Raw genomic sequence first — 20,380 nt, 5'->3', positions numbered from 1 at the left:
ATTTCCAGTATGCTTCACAGGAACGTACCTTTGTAGAAACAAATTTAACTGCAACGTCAAATGGAAAGACGGTTTCTATTGTTACAGTTTCATCCTGCAAGGAAATGTAAAGGGCACGATCAATAGCTTTTCTAAATCTTAACAACAAATGAAGTTTTAAAAACAGAAGGCATACAAAACACAATCGATTACTGATCAATAAATAATTCCAATTTAAAAATTAAGAAGCTAGGATCTTTCACTTAGGTATAGTATTTGTAAGAATCTATGTAGAGAGCAGACTAATAGTTCGAATTATCTATGGTTTTGTAACAGTTCACACTGCAAAGTGCTTTCTCATACGTTATCTATCTCAGGATCTAGCAACAGTGGGCAGGGCAGGCACTGTCACCGTTTTACAGAAGAAGAACCAGAAGTAAGGAAGGTTAAGTGATTGGCCTTAAGCCACAAAAGTAGTGGTGCAAAGCCTAGAATCCGGGTCTTCTTTTTGTCTAAGTCCTTCACCTCACCTTGACTCAAGACAACTAAAACAATGATAATGATAATAGTAATAATAATAATGTAATATGACATAGCATTATAATCACTGCACACATATTAGGAAATGCTCCTAGTAACTCAAGGAAACAGACACCAGTATCACCGCCATTTTAAGATGAAGTGGTCACACAGCTAGTAGGTGACAAAGGCAGAAACTGAACCAAATCTGACCCTGGAGCCTGGACTCTTAACCATCCTGCTGCATCTCCTCTGCACAGGGCTTTTCAAAAACCAGTGGGCTTATAAAGCAGAAACTAACACACCATTGTAAGCAACTACACTCCAATAAAGATGTTAAAAAAAAACAACAGAGAACAAACAGTGGGCTTACTACATCTTTTAAAAAAACAACCCACACTGTTGGTGAGAAATCTTTAAAAAAGACCACGTTGGGCTAAGACTCAGGCTGTAAGGCCAAAGAGATCTGGATTTTATTCCTGGCTGGATACGTACTTACTAGTCATGTAGACCTTGGACACAGTGATGTGACCTTGGGAAGGGTATATGGTCTCTTTAAGTCTCAGTCCTCCCAAGGTTGTTGTGATAATTAAATGAGATAATGCACACAGAACACTCAGTGAAATGCCAACATCATTTTTATTATTATTATATGCTTCAAATTATTTCCTCTCTCAATTATTATCAAGCTATCCCACCCCTCTAGGTGGTCACCAAGCACCGAGCTGATCTCCCTGTGCTATGCGGCTGCTTCCCACTAGCCATCTATTTCACATTTGGTAGTGTATATATGTCCATGCCACTCTCTCACTTTGTCCCAGCTCACCCTTCCCCCTCCCGGGTAAAATAATTTTGAAAAATAATCATTACAGCCTTTTGCGAAGCTTCACAATACACACTAGCAAATTTAAATGCTGTGCTAAGTCCTGAAGTAAAAATATCGGCTTAACACCCTTTAACCCAGTATTTTCCAAACATATTTGACCAATTAATTCTTTTCTTGTGTAATATCTATTTCTATTCCTCAGAATTAGCGTCCCTTACAAGCACATCTTGGTAATGGACTGGCTGATAGAAGAATAAATACATTCTTCTCTAAAAAAGTGGCATGTACCTCGATGATCTCATGTCTTGAGAACATTGCTTAAAGATGTAGCAGCACACTGGTTTCGCTCGAGTTCAGGATAGTTACGAGGTAGCAAACGGTTATTTCAAAGTACATTCCAAGTCTACCATCAGCTTCATTATCAGAAGTAGAAACAACATCCAAGGCTTAGGACTTTAAATGTGCACAGAACTTTAACGTTCTTATTTTGTAGATGAGGAGATGGAGGTCGAAAGGAGTTACCTGGCTGACCTGAGTTCAGAATTTAGGAGGCAGTGCTGAGACTGGCACCCTTATCTCCTAGTTCACCAGCAAGGTCTTTTAATTACATCAGGCTGGTGAAATTTTTGACAGCGTATTATATGCCTTCCTCCCTGCCACTTGGGGAATCCTCCTGAACTCTCTTAGGATGGTTTTCTTTCCCAGTGACTTATAAAACAGCCTGCAGCCCAGTCCTGTGCAGTGACCAAACTACAAACCCCCAAATTCCTAGGGCTTCTCCTCTGCTGGACTGAGGACCCCGTTCCTAAGAAAAGGCTGCCAGGTCTCAGAAGATACCAAATATCATCATTTTCCATTAATAAAAGGGGATACAAGCATTATATACAATGTGGTTAAGTCTATATAAAAACACGTCCCCCCGCAATCTCTTGAAACAAAAAAGACCGATAAGAAATACATCAAGGAGTTAATAGCAGCTGCCTCGGAGTTGTTGGACCTGATAGCCTTCTTACTTCTTCCTCACCAATGTGCACTCATCAAAAAATGATGTTCAAAAGAATCTTTTTTACTAACATAAATATTCCACAAAGGGAGACCTCCCTCCCACAAGACCTTCTTCATATTAGCCAACTTACAGATTTTATCTAATGTGTGATTTTATAAAGAAGCAGATTAGGTTTAGAGTCTCAAGACTGTTTTGCATGAGATCTCAAACCTTTTGGTTCTCTGTACAAAAATACCATATAGGCCAATTTTCTAATGTTTGAGCGATGAATACCATATCACATCACTTATAATAAACACAAATGATAAAAAAATCAACAGATGTTTCATTAAAACTTGTAATGGACTATAATCACCTACGCTGTTTATTTTACAGGTTAACTAAGATAATACAAAATAGGAAACACTCCAAATATGGTATTTCTCGAAGTAGCTATGAAATAAATACCTTGTGACACTTGCAAACAATTTCTTTTTCTTCAATAGTTGTATTGATCAGGTAAGAAACATACACAAGAAACATTCTTGAGCCCACTGTTCCACAGCGAACATATAACATTTTTTCCAGCTGCAACAAAATAAAAGTATTTTAGTTTAATTACTATTACAGAGATTGCCTCCTGATATATATTCTAGGATAATGCTCCCACCTTTTAGAGTTTCCTGTACCAACTGGCTAAGCTCTTGAACACTTTTTTTAGCTATTCCTGTCGCAGCATGAGTGGGATCATTACTACTCCATCTTTTTTTTTTATTACATTCTCAATTTCCCAAGAATTCTTTGTATTTGTCTTGGAAATAAAAGTTGACCGAAAGGTTATTTAACTAAGCTACAAATTTCGTGTTATTTAGTTATTTTATCAGGCAATGAATTCTCCATATTCGCATTGTTTGTTCTAAAATTCCTTGTATAAAAACTGAAGACATTTTACACATTAAATATGTGAAATGTGAATAAAATGTGCATTAGTTGAATCACATTTTTAGTCTCGGGATATGCTGTTAAAATGCTCTAAAACTAAAACTCACTACATATTTAACACTACAGCCTAACCGATTTCCTCTCCAATCACAGTTGGCCAAGTTCACCTGCTCCCCGGGATGTAGGTCTCCGACAGGAATGTCAGTGAGTAGAGCCGGGTAGGACTCATCACACGGTTCTGTTCCATGAAGAGTCACATGAGTTTTCTGAGTTAAATTGGCATCCTGTCCTAAAAGTATGAATGTTGGCATTTTAAAAATACAGGAAATTCAAACGTTATCTTGACAATTAATACTGCATAGAGAGCACTAGATCATAACCATTTTTTAAACAAACTTCCTGCAGTTGATATCACTGATGTTTATTTTATGTTGGATCAACACGGCTCAAATTTTAAAAAGGCAAGTTTACCGGGTTTTAAACCAGCAGTGAGCTTCACGTCTCTGATGCAGGTCTTCTCATGGGATTGCACAGTCACAACCAAACAGTACATTTCGTTAGTCAGGGCAGGAGGGTCATGTCGCAGATGGACAGAAATGTTTGGAACTCTGGAAATGATCCTTTGGGAAAAAATGTTAGCTAAGTCACTGATTTTTTTAAAAGAAACAAAGTATTCCAAAGAAGTGAGGTGACCTTCTCCCATCTGCCCACCAGGCCGACTCACATGGTGCTCGCCTGGATCACTATGCTGTCCCAGTGAAGCTCGCTGTCGGGGAGCCTGGGCCTTCTTTTGAAAGAACGGGCGGCCTGTAAGGCTTCCTGGGTGGAAGCGGCATCTCCTCCTCCCCCCTGCCAATTCAAGATCACGCATCTTCCTGCCTCGCTGCCCAGAACCAGATCCAAGGATGTGATCTAGAAGAAGGAGGTCCGTCAGAAACGCCATCTCATACCAGTTCGTCACCATCCCCTCCCAACAAATTACAGAGTGGGCTGCTGGGCTGTGGCGTTCCTCGGACCCACGACGTGACACAGGTCAGAACACCTGCTGTGGGAGTCCGATCCCAGACCCTTCTCAGCTGTGACACTGGCTAGCCGTGTGTGGGGTTTCAACCTCTTCACCTTTAAACAAGGATAATGAGCTGACTCCCCAGCTCGGACACGATGGAGTGGTACTGCTATCCCAGTGCTCGGCGTGGTGCCTGAAGGAGCAGACCCTGCAGTAGTGGCTGCTGAGTGAAATCAATGAATGTTCTGCTAACCGTTAACATACTCACAAGCTAACTCCTAGTGGCCACACATATTCTTCCCGACGACATCAACAGTATTAGCAATGAAATTCTTTATTAACTGAATAAATGTCCTTTCCACTAAATCCATTAACAAATATACTCAAAATAGTATTATTAATTATGATTTACATCTGGTAGGCTTCCTTAGGTACCTTGTAAAAAATTAAAACATGTCATGAGGGATTTAGCCAAAATCATGCAGAATTTCTTTTTTAATGAATAAGCAAAAACTCTGGATATTGGTAAATAATAAAATCAACAGATTCACAGAAATTGTTATGAGAACATAGGGGGTACAGCCTTAAGTTTCTGTCTTGGAAATGGTCTCTAGTTCGCGTTAGCCAACCATTCCCGTTCCAGCCACGGGAGAGCAGCACTTCATGAGTGCTCACCTCGTCCTAGTCACTATTCCAGGAGATTTACGTTAACTAACTGATTTAATTCTCATGCAACGTTGAGAAGTAGGTAATGTTACTATCCCCACTTTATAGACGAAGAAACGGAAACACAAAGAGGTCAAGTAACTGCCCAGGGCCACAAGCAGGTGAGCCAGAGAGCTGGCGTTGAAACCCACGTAGCTTGGCTCAGAGTTTATGCTCAATAAAAATATGACTTCCATCACGTATTTCTGAAAGGCATTTTAATTATCTACATTAAATGAATCCTTTGAAGCATACATCTTCATTTTTCTTTAAAAATATGCAATCAGCAATGTTTAACGGTCAAAATGATATAGCTCTTTAGTGTGAATTATGTCATATTTTACAAAATATAATTACTACATTATAGAATATATATATATATATATATATATATATATATATATACACAGTTTAAAATTCCTTAGCTGATTATGCAGGCATTAAAAATGAGGTTGGTCTCATGTACTAACAGGAAATGATGTCTAATATATCACTATCAAGCAAAAAAAGCCAACTACTGAATATTACGTATAACATATTCTCATTATACTATATAATATATATATATATATATATATATATATATATATATATACACAGTTTAAAATTCCTTAGCTGATTATGCAGGCATTAAAAATGAGGTTGGTCTCATGTACTAACAGGAAATGATGTCTAATATATCACTATCAAGCAAAAAAAGCCAACTACTGAATATTACGTATAACATATTCTCACTGGGCTTCCCTGGTGGCGCAGTGGTTGAGAGTCTGCCTGCCGATGCAGGGGACACGGGTTTGTGCCCCGGTCCGGGAAGATCCCACATGCCGCGGAGCGGCTGGGCCCGTGAGCCATGGCCGCTGAGCCTGCGCGTCCGGAGCCTGTGCTCCGCAACGGGAGAGGCCACAACATTGAGAGGCCCGCGTACCGCAAGAAAAAAACCCAAAAAACATATTCTCACTGAGGGGAAACCTACCTAAAAACCATAATGAATGGGTTCCCTTGGGAAGTCCAAGTGGAAGATTTTCATTTTTTACTTAATAAACTTCTGTATTAGTTTTATTATAATTTTTTCTGACATACACATTATTTCATCACTTAAAATATTCTTTAAACACATTTCATAACTAACCTCAATTTTCTTTCCCACATCTTCAGTTTTTGCCACAAATTTAAATAAAAACTTTCTTGTTTTACCAGGAACTAAGCACATCTTTCCCTGAGTCAAATTTTCTAAAACGTCACTCGTCTTGGATGCTTCTTCGATTACACAGAACTGGTTGTATTCCTGAAAAAGAGGTGAGCGAGGGTCACGGTTTATGAACTCAGATGTCATATGTTTTGCTAACACTAAACACCGAATTACTTGGAGCTTGTTAAGGTTAACTGCACTGATACTGAAGCATTATGAATTTTCCATTAATAAAAGAATAAGTATTTTTATGCCAGACGGTAGCAGTTAACCACTCACTGCCGCCACAAGATAAAGACGCTTCGCACAGAAGCTGGCCTCTGAAAACGTTTGTTTAGCCATCCCTTTCCTGGAGACAGAAACAAAGACTTACTCTTTGTTTTGCGTCGGATGCTACTGTCTATCATCTTTTCTTAAAGAGCTTCCTTTTTACCTGGCTTCTGTGACACTATAATAGCTCCCGTTTCTCACTCTCCTGCTTTTCCCTCAAAGGTCTTTTTTCCCTCTTGTTCCCCTCATTCAGAGGTTCCAAACGTTTCAGTCCTTGGCTTTTGGTTCTGCTTTTCTCTTTATGTTTACTTCACTGCAAAGTCTATCCATGTCTACGTATTCGGCACCTCTGTGCTAATATCTCCCACATAAAAACTTCTAATTCTGACCTATTCCTTAACTAAAAGCTTATATCCACAATTGTCTAAGGGATAATTCCACTATCACTTCAAGCTACCTTCCCAGAAAAGCACACTCCTTACAGATGAATAAACAGAGACATCTTTCATATACATATCTAAGGGATCGCCATTCTCATCCTTTCATTAAATACTGAGAACTTTCCAAGAGCCATCTTCTATCCCAGCAGGTGAATTATCTTCACAGAAGATTCTAATACAGTTAAGTTTTATACCTTCCTTCTAATTTTCATTTCTATTCCAGGCTTATGAAGCCTCGTACCCGCTATTTTTTCCCTTGTGATTTGCATCCTGCATTTCAAATAACATATATTCAGAATACAACTTTAAAAACAAATTGCTTTATATTTTATTTTAATATTTTTATTAGTTTAATTATAGATGTGGTCTGTGTTGCTAAAAGGGAAAAAGAAGGAAGGAAAAGAAATGCAATAGTAGGCTATGATGTGAAAGGTAAAATGAGAGTGCCTTCCTTGACCCTCTAAATTCCAGATTTAGAATATTTCACAGTGAGTGAAAAAAAAAGTGTCTGTCCTCTTGGAGCTTACATTCTAGTAAGAAAAACAAGCAATTTACCAAATAATCACATGACAAGAGTGAAACCACAGCTGTGACAAGTACTATGAAGGGTTATGTGAGCCTGGCTAGGTCAATCAGTCATGTAGGTCAGGCGAGGTGTCCCTGAGGAAGTGAGGCTTTTAAGGGGATAAAACATGAGGAGGAACTAAGCAAATAAAAGAGGAGGGAAGACCAATCCAAGCATAAGAAACAGCACATACAAAGCTGCTGTCCTAATACTTATATGTGGAATCTACAACTTACAGAAACGGAACTCATAGAAACAGAGAGTAGAATGAGGATTGCCATATGCTGGGCGTTGGCAGAAATGGGAAGATGTCGGTCAAAGGGTATAAACTTCCAGTTATCAGACAAATAAGTTTTGGGGATCTAATGTATGGCATGGGGACTATAATTACTGTATTATTTATTTACTTGCACGTTGCTAAAAGAGTAGATCCTAAATGTTCTCACAAGGACAACAACAAAAAGGTGATTATGTCAGGTGATGCATGTGTTAACTAACCTTACTGTGGTAGTCATTTTGCAAAGTATGTGTATCAAATCATCATGTACACTTTAAACTTACACAATTTTATCTGCCATATCTCAATAGAGCTGGAAAAATAAAGTGTTTTGGGCCTGCAAAAACCAAATAGCCCATCCTTTATCCATCCTATCCCCATTCTGTATCCTCTATATATACTCAGCAATCCAAACGTACCTATTTTTAAATGCCTCTTATCCCTTTATCTCCATTCCCATCACTAGCATCCTAATCCAAATCCTCATACTTTCGTACCTGGGTTCATACAAAGAGCCTCTGGTTTCTAAAATATCATTTCTTTCCCTCTATTTGGCTACTGGAATAAAGTTTCTTAAACATAAATTTCATGCTCTTGCTTTAAAATTCTCAAAATAATTGGAATCCTTGGGTAATGGTTTCAAGTTGAATAAAACATACTAATCTTCAAGTGACCCAGGTTCATTTAACCAATTCTATTACAGGGACATTGCTCAGTTCTTATGAGTCAAGAAAAACCTATTTAAACAGACAACATTCTTTCTTTACCACCATTCAATAAATAAACAGATAGATAACGAATAAATGAATGAATAAATCAATCTTAAAAGGCTTCTGTTGATACTTCCCAGACTGACTCTGCTTAACTCTCCAGGTTCCTCTAAGCCACCCAGCCTGACTCCCACTCACCCCACCTATGATCCCTCTGCTCTTGTGAGGCTGCTGTCTTCACTTGCCCAAAAACACAGAACATTCACTCCTGTTTCCATTCAGCGTTTCCTCATTGCCAAACACATCCTTTCCCTCTCATCTTTTTAAACCTATCTTAATTGCATCTTCAATTTTGAAACTTCCTCTTTTCTCCAGCATGCCTGCCATAACAGTATTTCTAGCCTACACACATATGTAGGCCATCTGTGAGCCAGTCCTGGCCTTGCTCCCAAAACGCTTATATTTTAGTGGGGTTGATATATGCTAAACTTTTTCAGGTTCACCATGATGCTAAGAATATTGTAACTCTCAATAAATGCTTGCTGGTTACAGCTCAGTACACTTTCTGTGTGACCAGAAAATTAGAAGTGAGCTTATAACTGAAACAGAATGTAATCAAGCACTTGACTGTATCACACTATAAAAATGTTCAAATGGAGGAAATATAGTACAATCCCAATTCTGGAGAAAAAAGTTGCTTATATATGCGTGCACATAAGATGTCTAGACTATTCACGAAGTTAATTGTGACGCCCCCTAAGGAATGGAATTGGAGGAACACACATTTACTTTCTACTTTATATCCATCTATTCCACTTTCATTGCTTTAACATCAAACGTATAACAGTTTTATAATATAAAGCTGATACCAATGTTAGAATAACACAAATGGTTTTGAAAATTATATTCATTCTGAATATATCTTATTTGAAATTCAAGATACATGTTACAAAACTTTTTGTCTATGTGTAGACAAAGTTCTTAGGTTTCCTAAGCAGGGAGTGAAAACAAAAATTAGAATAGAAAAGTGTAAAACTTGAATTGTGGATACAGAAGTTGAGAACTATAAATACAATTATTCTTAAATAGACTCTATCAAAATACATTTGTTAATATGAAACCATTAAGACCTAAAATTCACTAAACACATTTTACCTCATTTAATGCAAGCTACAATAAGATACACACATGGTAAAAACACCTTAAAAGGTGCCATTACCTGATTATTAAAGCTGACACAGAGCTTAGAAAACCTAATGGGATGTGGGCAGTCAGCCTTCAGATAAATATCGAACTGCACGGGAACGTCGACATGAAAACTTGGGGCGTGGAACTTGGCTTTGCATTGCACTAGAAATAAAACAAAAAGGGCCGCGTCAGACACCACCAGACACTCTAGACACGCACACGTTATTCTCTGATCCACATATGCTCTCCAGAAAGGAAACAGCTACACTGGATATTCTTACTGACTTCTGCACCTGAGGCATTTCAAAAGACATAAATCAAGCCAAATTTAAACAAACTCTAGCTCCAAAACCTCTCTAATTTTAAAAACATGGTTCCTCCTAAAATGTAACTGACATAGGATCTTAAAGAAAAAAGAACCATTTTGTTATTTTTTAACGTATTTCAAAATACCTGCCTAGACAATAAACTTTTTAAATAACTGTCTTTCCAAATGCATTTCAAATAACATCTGAACTACAAACGAACAGAGTAAATGTTACGACCTCAACGAAGTATTTAAAATTTTGACCATCTTTAAAGTCGATGGACAGAAAATTAAAAAAAAAAAAAAATCACACAGTTCATCTACAAAATGACTGTACTTGGAAAATTCTTTGACTTTATTATTCTGTGTCTATTTATTTTGTAGAAATAAGGACGATTTCTCTAAAATAATACTGTAGACGTTGGTTACCCACCAAATGGCACAAAGTCCTGTACGCCTATTGTGAAAAGATTGCTGCCGGCCAGAGAAACTCGGTCCGCCCACAGCTTCTGAGCAGTTTTCACAGCTAATATGTCACAGTCAGGTTCAGGAGCAGGACTTTCATTCTGTGCCAACATGGAGTTAAACATCTGTTCAGCTAGTTTTATAAAATACACACATCCAGATACAGATGTTATATAAAGAATTCCAGCCTACCATTAAAACGTTTATGAGGTTCTTTTCTATCCGAGATTTCTGGTCATCTTTCAGAGTTGAAGCTAATAGGAAGGAAGAAGGAAGAAAATTAGGACTATAAGACAGGCAAGTAAGCCCACTACCCTCATTTCAGGTATTAAAATCCTGCAGATAAATCTCTCTTCTTTTTTTTTTTCTTTTTTTTTGCGGTACGCGGGCCTCTCACTGTTGTGGCCTCTCCCGTTGCGGAGCACAGGCTCCGGACGCGCAGGCTCAGCGGCCATGGCTCACGGGCCCAGCCGCTCCACGGCATGTGGGATCTTCCCGGACCGGGGCACGAACCCGCGTCCCCTGCATCGGCAGGCGGACTCTCAACCACTGCGCCACCAGGGAAGCCCGATAAATCTCTCTTCTAAGATGGCTAAGCACAACACTGGAAAACTGACAGCACAGCTTGCTAAAAGTCAGCCCCAATGCTTTATGTGTGTGCATTTGAACTCTATGTGAAAAATTATTTTATGCCATATTTTTAAAAGTAAGGCAGATTTTTCTCAACTACAATAAGACCTTCAACTCTAATAAGTTCCAATAAAGTATAAAACCTCTTCACTCCGCAAAGTGACTTGCATGTGATAACAGTACTACCAGATATTTGATACTGAATTATTCTTCCAATTTAAAGAAGCTTAAAGATGCTATGTAATTGTAAAGATTCAGAATTTTACTGAAAGAACATCGAGTTACCTCTTCCAAGAAGTTCTAGGGAATAAGTGATGTAATCTTTCAGTTGGGCCATGAGGTAGGAACACTTCAGAGCTGTGGTCAGTATAGACGTGAGCAGGGTCCACCATCCTTCACTCCGATAATCACACATCACATAATCCAGCAACCTGACAGAGGACAAAATGTCAGACAGGCCGAGACAGCTTCACGAGGAAGGGTTTGAAAAGTTCATGGAGAAACTAAAATAAAAGTGCTTTACTCATTTTATATAAACTTCAGAAAATCTTACTGAAATAGTTTAACAGGTATTTTCACATTAGGTAAATGTGAGGTTTCCTCAGACTCTGATAATGACTGTACCTGCAGACAATACTTGAAAAAATATCACGGAAATGGTGTTTAATAGAAGTAGGAATAAATATGGAAATAATAAATCCTTCAATACAGATTTCCATGCTAATTCTGCTGCGAGAGAATCAGAATACTTGTAAAAATAGTGAACAGAACTCACCTCAAAGCTTTGGTATAATCCTTTGCATGATAATATTCCTCTCCCATTTGAACCACTATAAAGGAAAACAGACTGTATGAACATAATTTAAAATTACGCAAAGTTGCACAAAGTTGTGGCAGGGCACGGATACCTACTCAGATGACTTTTCATTCTTGGACACTTATACTTCTTAAACTGTGCGACAGCATTGCTCAGAAGAGTTATTATTATTTCCTGTTAGAGAAGATAAAATGGGAAACATTCCAATAAAAATAATCTCATGTTTTCCTGGAATACTGTAAAAAGGAGTTTGTACTGGAAAAAAGACTTACAGAGTGAACAACACTTCTCTCCTTCAGCTGAATGGCAAGAATCCCCACCTTCTCCTTTTCAGGATCAGAAAGATCAAAACCTGTGTAAGATAGGACACAACCCATTTTAGATAGCTCATTTAACACAAATCCTTCACACGAACACTGGACGTGTACACTCCCTGAATCCTTTGCATACAATGTACTTAAGATTCTTAAACATTCTAGAATTCTAAAGATTCTAACAGACAGCTTTATTAGCATGGAATCTTCTCTGTGGTCTCTGTTCTGAAGGGTACGTTACTGAGCTCTGTACTCTTTTGCCCAGTGGAATCAACCACCTCAAAAGTAATACCAATATCATTTTCCAAACAAAATACATTTCCTGTAGATTAAAGTAAATAATTTCTTAACAAAAAGTTTAGTGGCCATAGAAATTGCTCAGATTAAGTGTGTATAAAACAAAAAAGATAGAGAAATCATTTTTAAGGTGGTTCAGGTAATGATGTTCTAAAATGTCAAACATAAAAAAATCATTAAACTTAACTGGAATTAAAATATTTAAATAGACCAGAGTGGCTTACTAACTGTGTCATTTAAGACAACAGATGTCCAAATATTTTAGTCACATCTACATCTTTAATTATAAGTCATTCTAAGATGTAGTGATAAAAACAACACATTTTTAAAGTAAGTCTTAAAAAGTGTTTAAAAAGCACATATTTTTACCTCAACATAATTTTTTGTGTGTGTGTGGTACGCGGGCCTCTCACTGTTGTGGCCTCTCCCATTGCGGAGCACAGGCTCCGGACGTGCAGGCTCAGCGGCCATGGCTCACGGGCCCAGCCGCTCCACGGCATGTGGGATCTTCCCGGACCGGGGCACGAACCTGTGTCCCCTGCACCGGCAGGCTGACTCTCAACCACTGCGCCACCAGGGAAGCCCTACCTCAACATAATTTGTTATTATGTTGTGCAGCCATGGAAAAATTATGATAGCAACCTTGTGCTTTTGAGGTTGAGAGGAAGGGAAAGAGGAAAAAATTATTTACTTAGGATTCCTTGTCGCCACGGTCGCTGTCCGTAGAAGTCAAGAACTCCTGTCTGTGTTTCTAGGGGATCAGGACTGGGGTGCGCTACAGAAGCCTTTAAATCAAAACACAGCCCATCAAGACCAACTCTCCCTCGATCTTTGTTAGAATAAAAAAGCTTTCATAAATATGAATAACACATTCAAATATCAAAGTTGTGAATATTTTAACATAAATTAAATTTCCATAAAATTAAACAAGAATGTTTCATTTAATATTAGGTAGTCTTATAAAAATTAAATTGAATAAATCAACCTGATTCTGACAAATGATTTCATAGTAACTAACTGCTCTACATTTTCTTTTAATTTATAAACCAGTAAAACTACATTACAAATTAAATTTGATGGTTATTCCATATGTAGAAGTGTTTTTTGTGCAAATAAAAATAATGTTATAGGAGTTTTGAAAAGAAGACACTATTTTCCTTTTTTATCACATGTGTATTAAGTCTTGGTATTGATGGGGGGAGGATACTTTTGGCACCAGAATTTACAAATTTATACCACTTTTCTTTTTTACAACTTTTCCCTCTAAAACCAAAATGTAATACAAGTAATTGTTTAAAAAATGCAGAAAACGTCCAAAAGGAAAATGATAAAAATTTAAATTACCTATAGACCTACTACCACGGTTAACAATGTATATACATTATTCTTCCAGATTTTGTATGCAAACGTTTATTCGTCAACAGCTGAAATAATTTTTCAACCTGCTTTTTTCTTTTAAATACATTCTGTATATCTCACCATATCATTAAAGATTCTTCCAAAATGTTATTTTTCTTGGCTGCCTGCTGTTCCAAATTGTAACAGATTCCCTATAGCTGTTCACATTGTTATTTTTATTTTACATTACTATTAATAAATCTGTCAGAACAACTCTATAAATAAATTTTAATACTTATCTCTTAGGATCTCTTATCTGTCTTAGGCTTCCTGAATATGAAATTCTGGGTCAAAAGAAAGGCATGATTTTGAGGCTTCTTTATTTATTACTTGACAGAATATTATTTTACATTCTAGCCAATATTTGCTAATGCCCATTTTCTCATATACATACAAGACCCAGTTTTAATCACCTTTTAAAATATTGTGCTCAAATATAATATGCCAAACTTTTAAAATATAATACATGTAATGAAATTATACATCATATACAAATAACATGGTAGAAAATAGTCTAGGTATATCATGATTTAAGGGGAAAAAATCCAAGCATTTAAAGTACTAATATGCAAACTGTTTTTTTTTTTGAACAGTTTTTGAAATAGCTCTGTTGTTAAAATTCACCTATCTTCAGAGAAGAAATCTGAGGTTTTAAGTGAAAATAAACTGATATAACTATGTGAATGTAAATATCTCTATCTATATACACATACCATGTTCTTATTTTAAAGGTGCTTACGGGGAAACTGGTATTTAAATATAATCATCCAAGAGAAAGGCAAAATGAAATGTCAAGTTTAAGAAAATATGCAGTTAACATCCTCAAATAGATTCTTTAGAGCTTTCCATGAAGGAGAACCCCAGGAAGAGAAAGAAGGCCAATGTTATGCTCTCCAGTGGGTCAACATAAAGCACATTTCTCAGTGTCCTTCAAACTCTAGCAGTGATCACAGAAACAAAACAATGGATTTACAGTATGGCATGGACTAAACTGTGGCTTTTATTTTAAAGTAACTTTCTCTCCTCTAAATCACTGACTTATCGCTAATCATAAATCAGTTCTTCAAAGAAAAACTTCTGCTTAATTCACAGGTGAAAATAGAGTACTCAGGCTAAAACTGAAAATAATCCTAATTCCTGAAAATATAAAAGATAAAAACTTGTTACATGCAAAGGCTTGGAAAAAATTATCAACACCCATCAGCATTTCTTCTTTCAAGAGAAGGTTAATAGATGTCCTAAATGCCAGCTAATACAGGAGTCAGTGACTTACTTCATGGTTACAGAGGGTTTTCGTAAGCTGTTTCCGCTCCTGGGCATAGTATGCTGCCTGCTGGTAATAGAAACCAGGATTCTGAGTTTGAATAGCTGTCAACCCCAACTTGATAGCTTCATCAAATAAATCTCCAAAGGCCTGGAATCTTAAAGAAAAAAAAAAAAATCAAGAAATAAAAAAATGGAATGAAAAAGAAAAAGCAGCTTACTTCTAGTAGTTATTCATCCTGTAACCATAACCTCAGCAGACTGTATCAAAATAATGCTACTGCTGAACTATTAATTGTGGGGATTTCATTGTAAATACTAACACACACTAATCGTAGGTTACAGAAAAATTCTTTAAGTCAACTCTTCTGTGTTAGCAGGTCTTTATAAATATACCATCAAGCCAGATGTCAACATAGTTCCCACCACTCAAATACATCCATGTTTCTGGGAAATTTCTCATTCTAGCAATTTTTAGTCATCAGTCTCAGAGGGCAACTTCCACGTCAGTAGGGATACTGTCTATTCACTGCTATATTCTCGGTATCTAGACACATGGTGGAAACTTGATATATATATACTGAATGAAAGAGATGGTCCCAGGAACTAGCTAATTTCCATTAAGAAACTGTATGAATCAGTATCTACCATTACTGGGAACATCCTTATGGTGGATCATTAAAAACCTACTTACTGACAAAAATCTTAGTTCGATTTAGAACAAAAGTCCATGCTAACTCCACTCCTCCAAACCCCAAGTAAATTTGTTTAAAAAACATTCTGAAAATATAATTTAAAACATACTGTTTAGACATCCATGCAGCGTGCTCAAAAGACAACTCTGCACTTCCGATTTTTTTCTTACACAAGTCGATGTGCTTTCGGAACTGAGCAATTGCGTCCAGTGGGGTGTTGTGCTGAAAACACAGCCTACAGATCTGGAAGATGTAAAATCAACCCCAAAGTAAAGAAGAAAACCAAAGTCAAAAGGTGTATTCATTTAAAAATATATAAAAATTGAGACTAACTTTAAAAAGAGTATGGAATTTCCTTCTCTGAAGTTCAGTAGAACTTAAGTGCAACAGAACTGATTTTCTCTATTACAAAGGATATGCTAAAAACAGAGGTTATGTCCCTTTGATTAATGAAATAAAATTATTCACTATTTGTGATGAATCTATTCTACACCTTACAAAGTTTTTTAAAGCATAGAATAAAGACATATTAAACCCAATGAAGAGCATAAAGATGGGCAAAAATGAAGTACTTCCAACAGGTAACTGAGAAAGGACAGATTAACTCTCAGTTTTAGAACTGTCAGAAAGCAAAAGATTTTTTGTAGAACAATTAGAGCACAGTAGCCTCCATATCAAACAAGGATTACAGAAATTCTTGAAAAATTATCTGGGATGTTATTTCAAAGTAATAATCTATATGTATGTAGGGTAAATGAAAAAAAAAGAAGAAACAAAGCCTAAATTTATTTCCACATGCTTATTACCACTTTTAATTTTATTTTTTTAGGTATAAGGGAATACATGAAAAGTTAAATCTCTCATCCATCCCTGTCCCTCAGCCATCCAATTTCCCTCTCTAGAGGCAACAAGCTCCCAGCATACATTTGGTGATATATTCTGTCCACAGACAAGTATGTGCATTTACAAATAAACTATTATTTTTATACAGATAGCATCACACTGAATATGCTGCTTTGTGCCTTCCTTTTTTCACCTAACAATATATCTTGGATATCATTCCATTTCAATGCATGGAGCTGCTTCATTCTTGATAGTTGTATAATATTTTGTTGTTTGGAGTTATAATTTATATTGACCAGTCAGTTATTGTGGGGTTGTTTCCAACCTTTTCCTATTACAAGAGGCAATAAATATCCTTACATATGTGATTTGCAAGTCTTAGCACATATGTGGGATAAATTTCCCAAAATGGAATTGCTAGGTCAAAAGGAATATCCACTTTAAATCTGCACTATCATTGCAAAAATAGCCTCTATAGAAGCTGTACCAATTTACACTTACACACGCAGTGAACAAAGTGTCCCTCTACCCCCAGTGCCAGCCTCTTTAAAAGATGACTGTGGAAAGATTAAAAGCAAAAGACAAAGCTTCATCTGCCTTCTGGGGGTGTCTATTTCTACCATATACAACCTTAAAATGCTCACATAACAGATATAAAAGTTTTCTCTAAGGGGAATAGGTACACCTTTTCTATGGCTGGCCATTAAACCAAGGAAGGCTTACCCAGTTCTAATAAGTTGCAGCTTCTAAAATTCAATACTGTAGGCAGCTTTCTTCTCACTCCCTCCTGCCCCCACTTAAAAACAAACAAAAGACCCTCCTCAAGGAGTTTTACCAAGATAAAACTCCTCTAAATGAGAACTCTGGGACCATAGCTCAAAACCAAGCATTACAATTAGGCTGCTAAGAACCAGGGTGCTCCTTGAGATAAAGGACATAAAATAGCATAGCATAATTCATCAAATACTCACTTTTCAGAGCAAGTGAGTCATCTGGATTTCCAAACTTTAAAAAGATACTCCAATATTTAAAGCCAAATTTTGTTTATTTGCAAGTAGAACTATTACCTTGTAGTTTATAAATCCTGCCATGGTCTTAATTTCCAGAATATTAGTTTCATGGGCTCTCAATTCATGTACAAGATTATAGGCGGTCCTGTAATTCCTAATATAGACATGGGGAAGGTAGTTAATTATGATATAAATTAATTTTAAGAAAAGATTCCTAAGAGCAAAATTATTAGAAATAACAGAAACAATATTTACTCAACATTTCTTAGCACTCAACAGCTCAATAATAACATATACATAACAATCTCTGATGTCCTGAAAAATGATATATTGATTCATTATGTGTGGGAGGAATCAATGACTTTTCTCTAAGAACAGAACCACTGTACACTGCTGTCATTAACATCTGCCTATAACTGATAGGAATTCAGCTGCAAAATGAAAGTGGCAAAGTGTCCAGAGTTACATGACAAAATTAACATTGTTAAAAACAATTAGTATTTTTTAAAAGTACCATGTTGAGCTTCTCAAATAGAAATTGTATTAGCGAAGAAGGTGCTATCAAGACAGAGATGGGTCAACAGCTTTAAACCCAAGTATCTCCACAACTGAAACGGGTATCACTGGTCTCGGGTATGGGCTGCAGTGGGGATGCCCTCAGGGCAGCTAGCGCTGAAGGAGAGAATAGTGTGAGAAAGGCAAGTCTGATAGAAGATGGAAGGTAATGAGAAAATCTCAGTCTTCTCCAAAGAAAAGTGTTTGCTCCTAACTTCTCCACGTAACATTTTTCTTTCCAGAACTGTGTTTGAACAGAATTGGAATTGAGGGTGTTTCACTAATACCACAGATAAAAAATGAACTACATTAAAACCAACTAAAACTATATGAAGTTTGAGATTTATAGAACACAATTTGGTGCTTAGCACTTCATTAGCAACAAAAGAGAGGAGGTTTCTGCAATATTCCTCTGAATGACAGACTTATTTATTTCTCTGTTCCACCCTCCCATGTATATTTAGCCTCTCCCCAGTTTTAGGATATATAGCTGATTTTTATCCTTTTGCTCCTCTGGCACTGTTAATCTTAAAAAACTGAGTTAAAGCTAGAAAGAGGCGTTTTATTAAATTGTGTTTAGTAAAATAAAAGCAAAGGGATAAAATGCCTAACCACTGCCAACACATCTGCAACTACTCTTCAAAGCTCTAAGCAGAGCCTTAGAATGAAAAATGGGACTTCCCTGGTGGCACAGTGGTTAAGAATCTGCTGCCAATGCAGGGGACACAGGTTCGAGCCCTGGTCAGGGAAGATCCAACATGCTGTGGAGCAACTAAGCCTGTGTGCCACAACTACTGAGCCTGTGTGCCGCAACTACTGAAGCCTGCATGCCTAGAGCCCGTGCTCTGCAACAAGAGGAGCCACTGCAATGAGAAGCCCGCGCACCGTAACAAAGAGTAGCCCCCGCTCGCCGCAACTAGAGAAAAGTCTGTGTGCAGCAACGAAGACCCAATGCAGCCAAAACTAAATAAATTTTAAAAAGAATGAAAAATGATGCTACTGGCAGGTATTATAAACTAAAAAAAAATTAAGAAATTCAGTCTGATTCAGATAATGTTTAATACACATGAAACTTTGAAAATCAGTCTTAACAAGGATTTTACTGAGCATACAAAGAAGAAGCAGGTAACAGAATGGGAAAAATTTAATATGTTTCTTTAGATCATGAAATTTAATTAAATTATACCAGAAAGCTTTCGGACACTATAAAATTTACTTCTGATAATAAAATGGATATATTTTTTTAAAAACTCAAATATATTCCATTTAACTAGAAAAATTAAAGTGAATATTACAAACCTGACTCTAACCAACATAAACATTTTAAACTTAAAGTTTGGTTGAGATTCAGAAATTGCCACTACTATGTTATTGTTAACATAAAGAAAAAGTTTGACAACGGTTAGAAACTTACTTCAGAGCATTTTGTGTATCTTGTTTCAACTCACTGAAGAAAGCTATTTTGAACTGATGTCTAACAAATAAAAGCTGAAAAGAAGAATGGAAAAAAAATATCATTATTACATATATTCTCTTAAAAATGTAAAAATTACAATAACGTTTGAGAGGAGACCTAAAAGTATGAAGGCAAATATCCAAAATTAAAGTTCAAGAATTATTCCAGTAAACAAGTGTAGTTAAGAAGGCTACCAAAATCTATCTTCAAGAGCTTTAAAGGCAAAGAGGACAAAAGACAAAATAGACATTTTTGTCTTTTATAGACAAAATAGACAAAAGACATTTTTTTAAATGCTTTAAAAAAAACTTCAGAAGCACAGAAGCCATTTAAAAATATCAAAGTATTAAAGACATTAAATCATCTCCTCAAAAATAATCAATGATGAATAACCTACTCTAGAATGCTGCTATTATTTCCTTCTTTAGGAAGAGACACGTACCTGGTGTGTTGTTTTATTCAAAAATTCTTTATGAGATTTCACTCTTCTAATCTCAGTGTAGTAATAAGTCTGTGCATGTTCATAAAAGGCGTTTTCTAATCTGTTAAAAGAGACCAACATTCAGTGGGCTTCCCTGGTGGCGCAGTGGTTGAGAGTCCGCCTGCAGATGCAGGGGACACGGGTTCATGCCCCGGTCCGGGAAGATCCCACGTGCCGCGGAGCGGCTGGGCCCATGAGCCATGGCCGCTGAGCCTGCGCGTCCAGAGCCTGTGCTCCGCAACGGGAGA

At 36.8% G+C, this 20,380-nt stretch overlaps 1 protein-coding gene across 2 annotated transcripts in view; it reads right to left on the bottom strand.

Annotated features, from left to right (window-relative positions):
* TRAPPC11 (trafficking protein particle complex subunit 11) overlaps positions 1 to 20,380 on the bottom strand; it is a 41,282-nt gene that overhangs the window by 13,632 nt on the left and 7,270 nt on the right. For both annotated transcript variants that reach the window (XM_024759934.1, XM_024759933.1), the window contains 19 exons: positions 20,094 to 20,193; positions 19,610 to 19,683; positions 17,698 to 17,794; positions 15,897 to 16,030; positions 15,103 to 15,250; positions 13,123 to 13,216; positions 12,093 to 12,172; positions 11,916 to 11,994; positions 11,779 to 11,833; positions 11,289 to 11,434; positions 10,566 to 10,627; positions 10,342 to 10,474; positions 9,633 to 9,763; positions 6,092 to 6,247; positions 3,976 to 4,163; positions 3,723 to 3,871; positions 3,419 to 3,540; positions 2,778 to 2,897; positions 29 to 94 (listed from right to left, as the gene is read on the bottom strand). In XM_024759934.1, coding sequence (XP_024615702.1) covers positions 29 to 94; positions 2,778 to 2,897; positions 3,419 to 3,540; positions 3,723 to 3,871; positions 3,976 to 4,163; positions 6,092 to 6,247; positions 9,633 to 9,763; positions 10,342 to 10,474; positions 10,566 to 10,627; positions 11,289 to 11,434; positions 11,779 to 11,833; positions 11,916 to 11,994; positions 12,093 to 12,172; positions 13,123 to 13,216; positions 15,103 to 15,250; positions 15,897 to 16,030; positions 17,698 to 17,794; positions 19,610 to 19,683; positions 20,094 to 20,193 — 2,134 coding nt within the window. The remainder of the gene's footprint in view (positions 1 to 28; positions 95 to 2,777; positions 2,898 to 3,418; positions 3,541 to 3,722; positions 3,872 to 3,975; positions 4,164 to 6,091; positions 6,248 to 9,632; positions 9,764 to 10,341; positions 10,475 to 10,565; positions 10,628 to 11,288; positions 11,435 to 11,778; positions 11,834 to 11,915; positions 11,995 to 12,092; positions 12,173 to 13,122; positions 13,217 to 15,102; positions 15,251 to 15,896; positions 16,031 to 17,697; positions 17,795 to 19,609; positions 19,684 to 20,093; positions 20,194 to 20,380) is intronic.

Source organism: Neophocaena asiaeorientalis, unplaced genomic scaffold (assembly GCF_003031525.2).
Source record: "Neophocaena asiaeorientalis asiaeorientalis breed wild unplaced genomic scaffold, Neophocaena_asiaeorientalis_V1.1 scaffold521, whole genome shotgun sequence".
NCBI lineage: Eukaryota > Metazoa > Chordata > Mammalia > Artiodactyla > Phocoenidae > Neophocaena > Neophocaena asiaeorientalis.
This window is presented reverse-complemented; position numbering and strand designations above follow the sequence as displayed.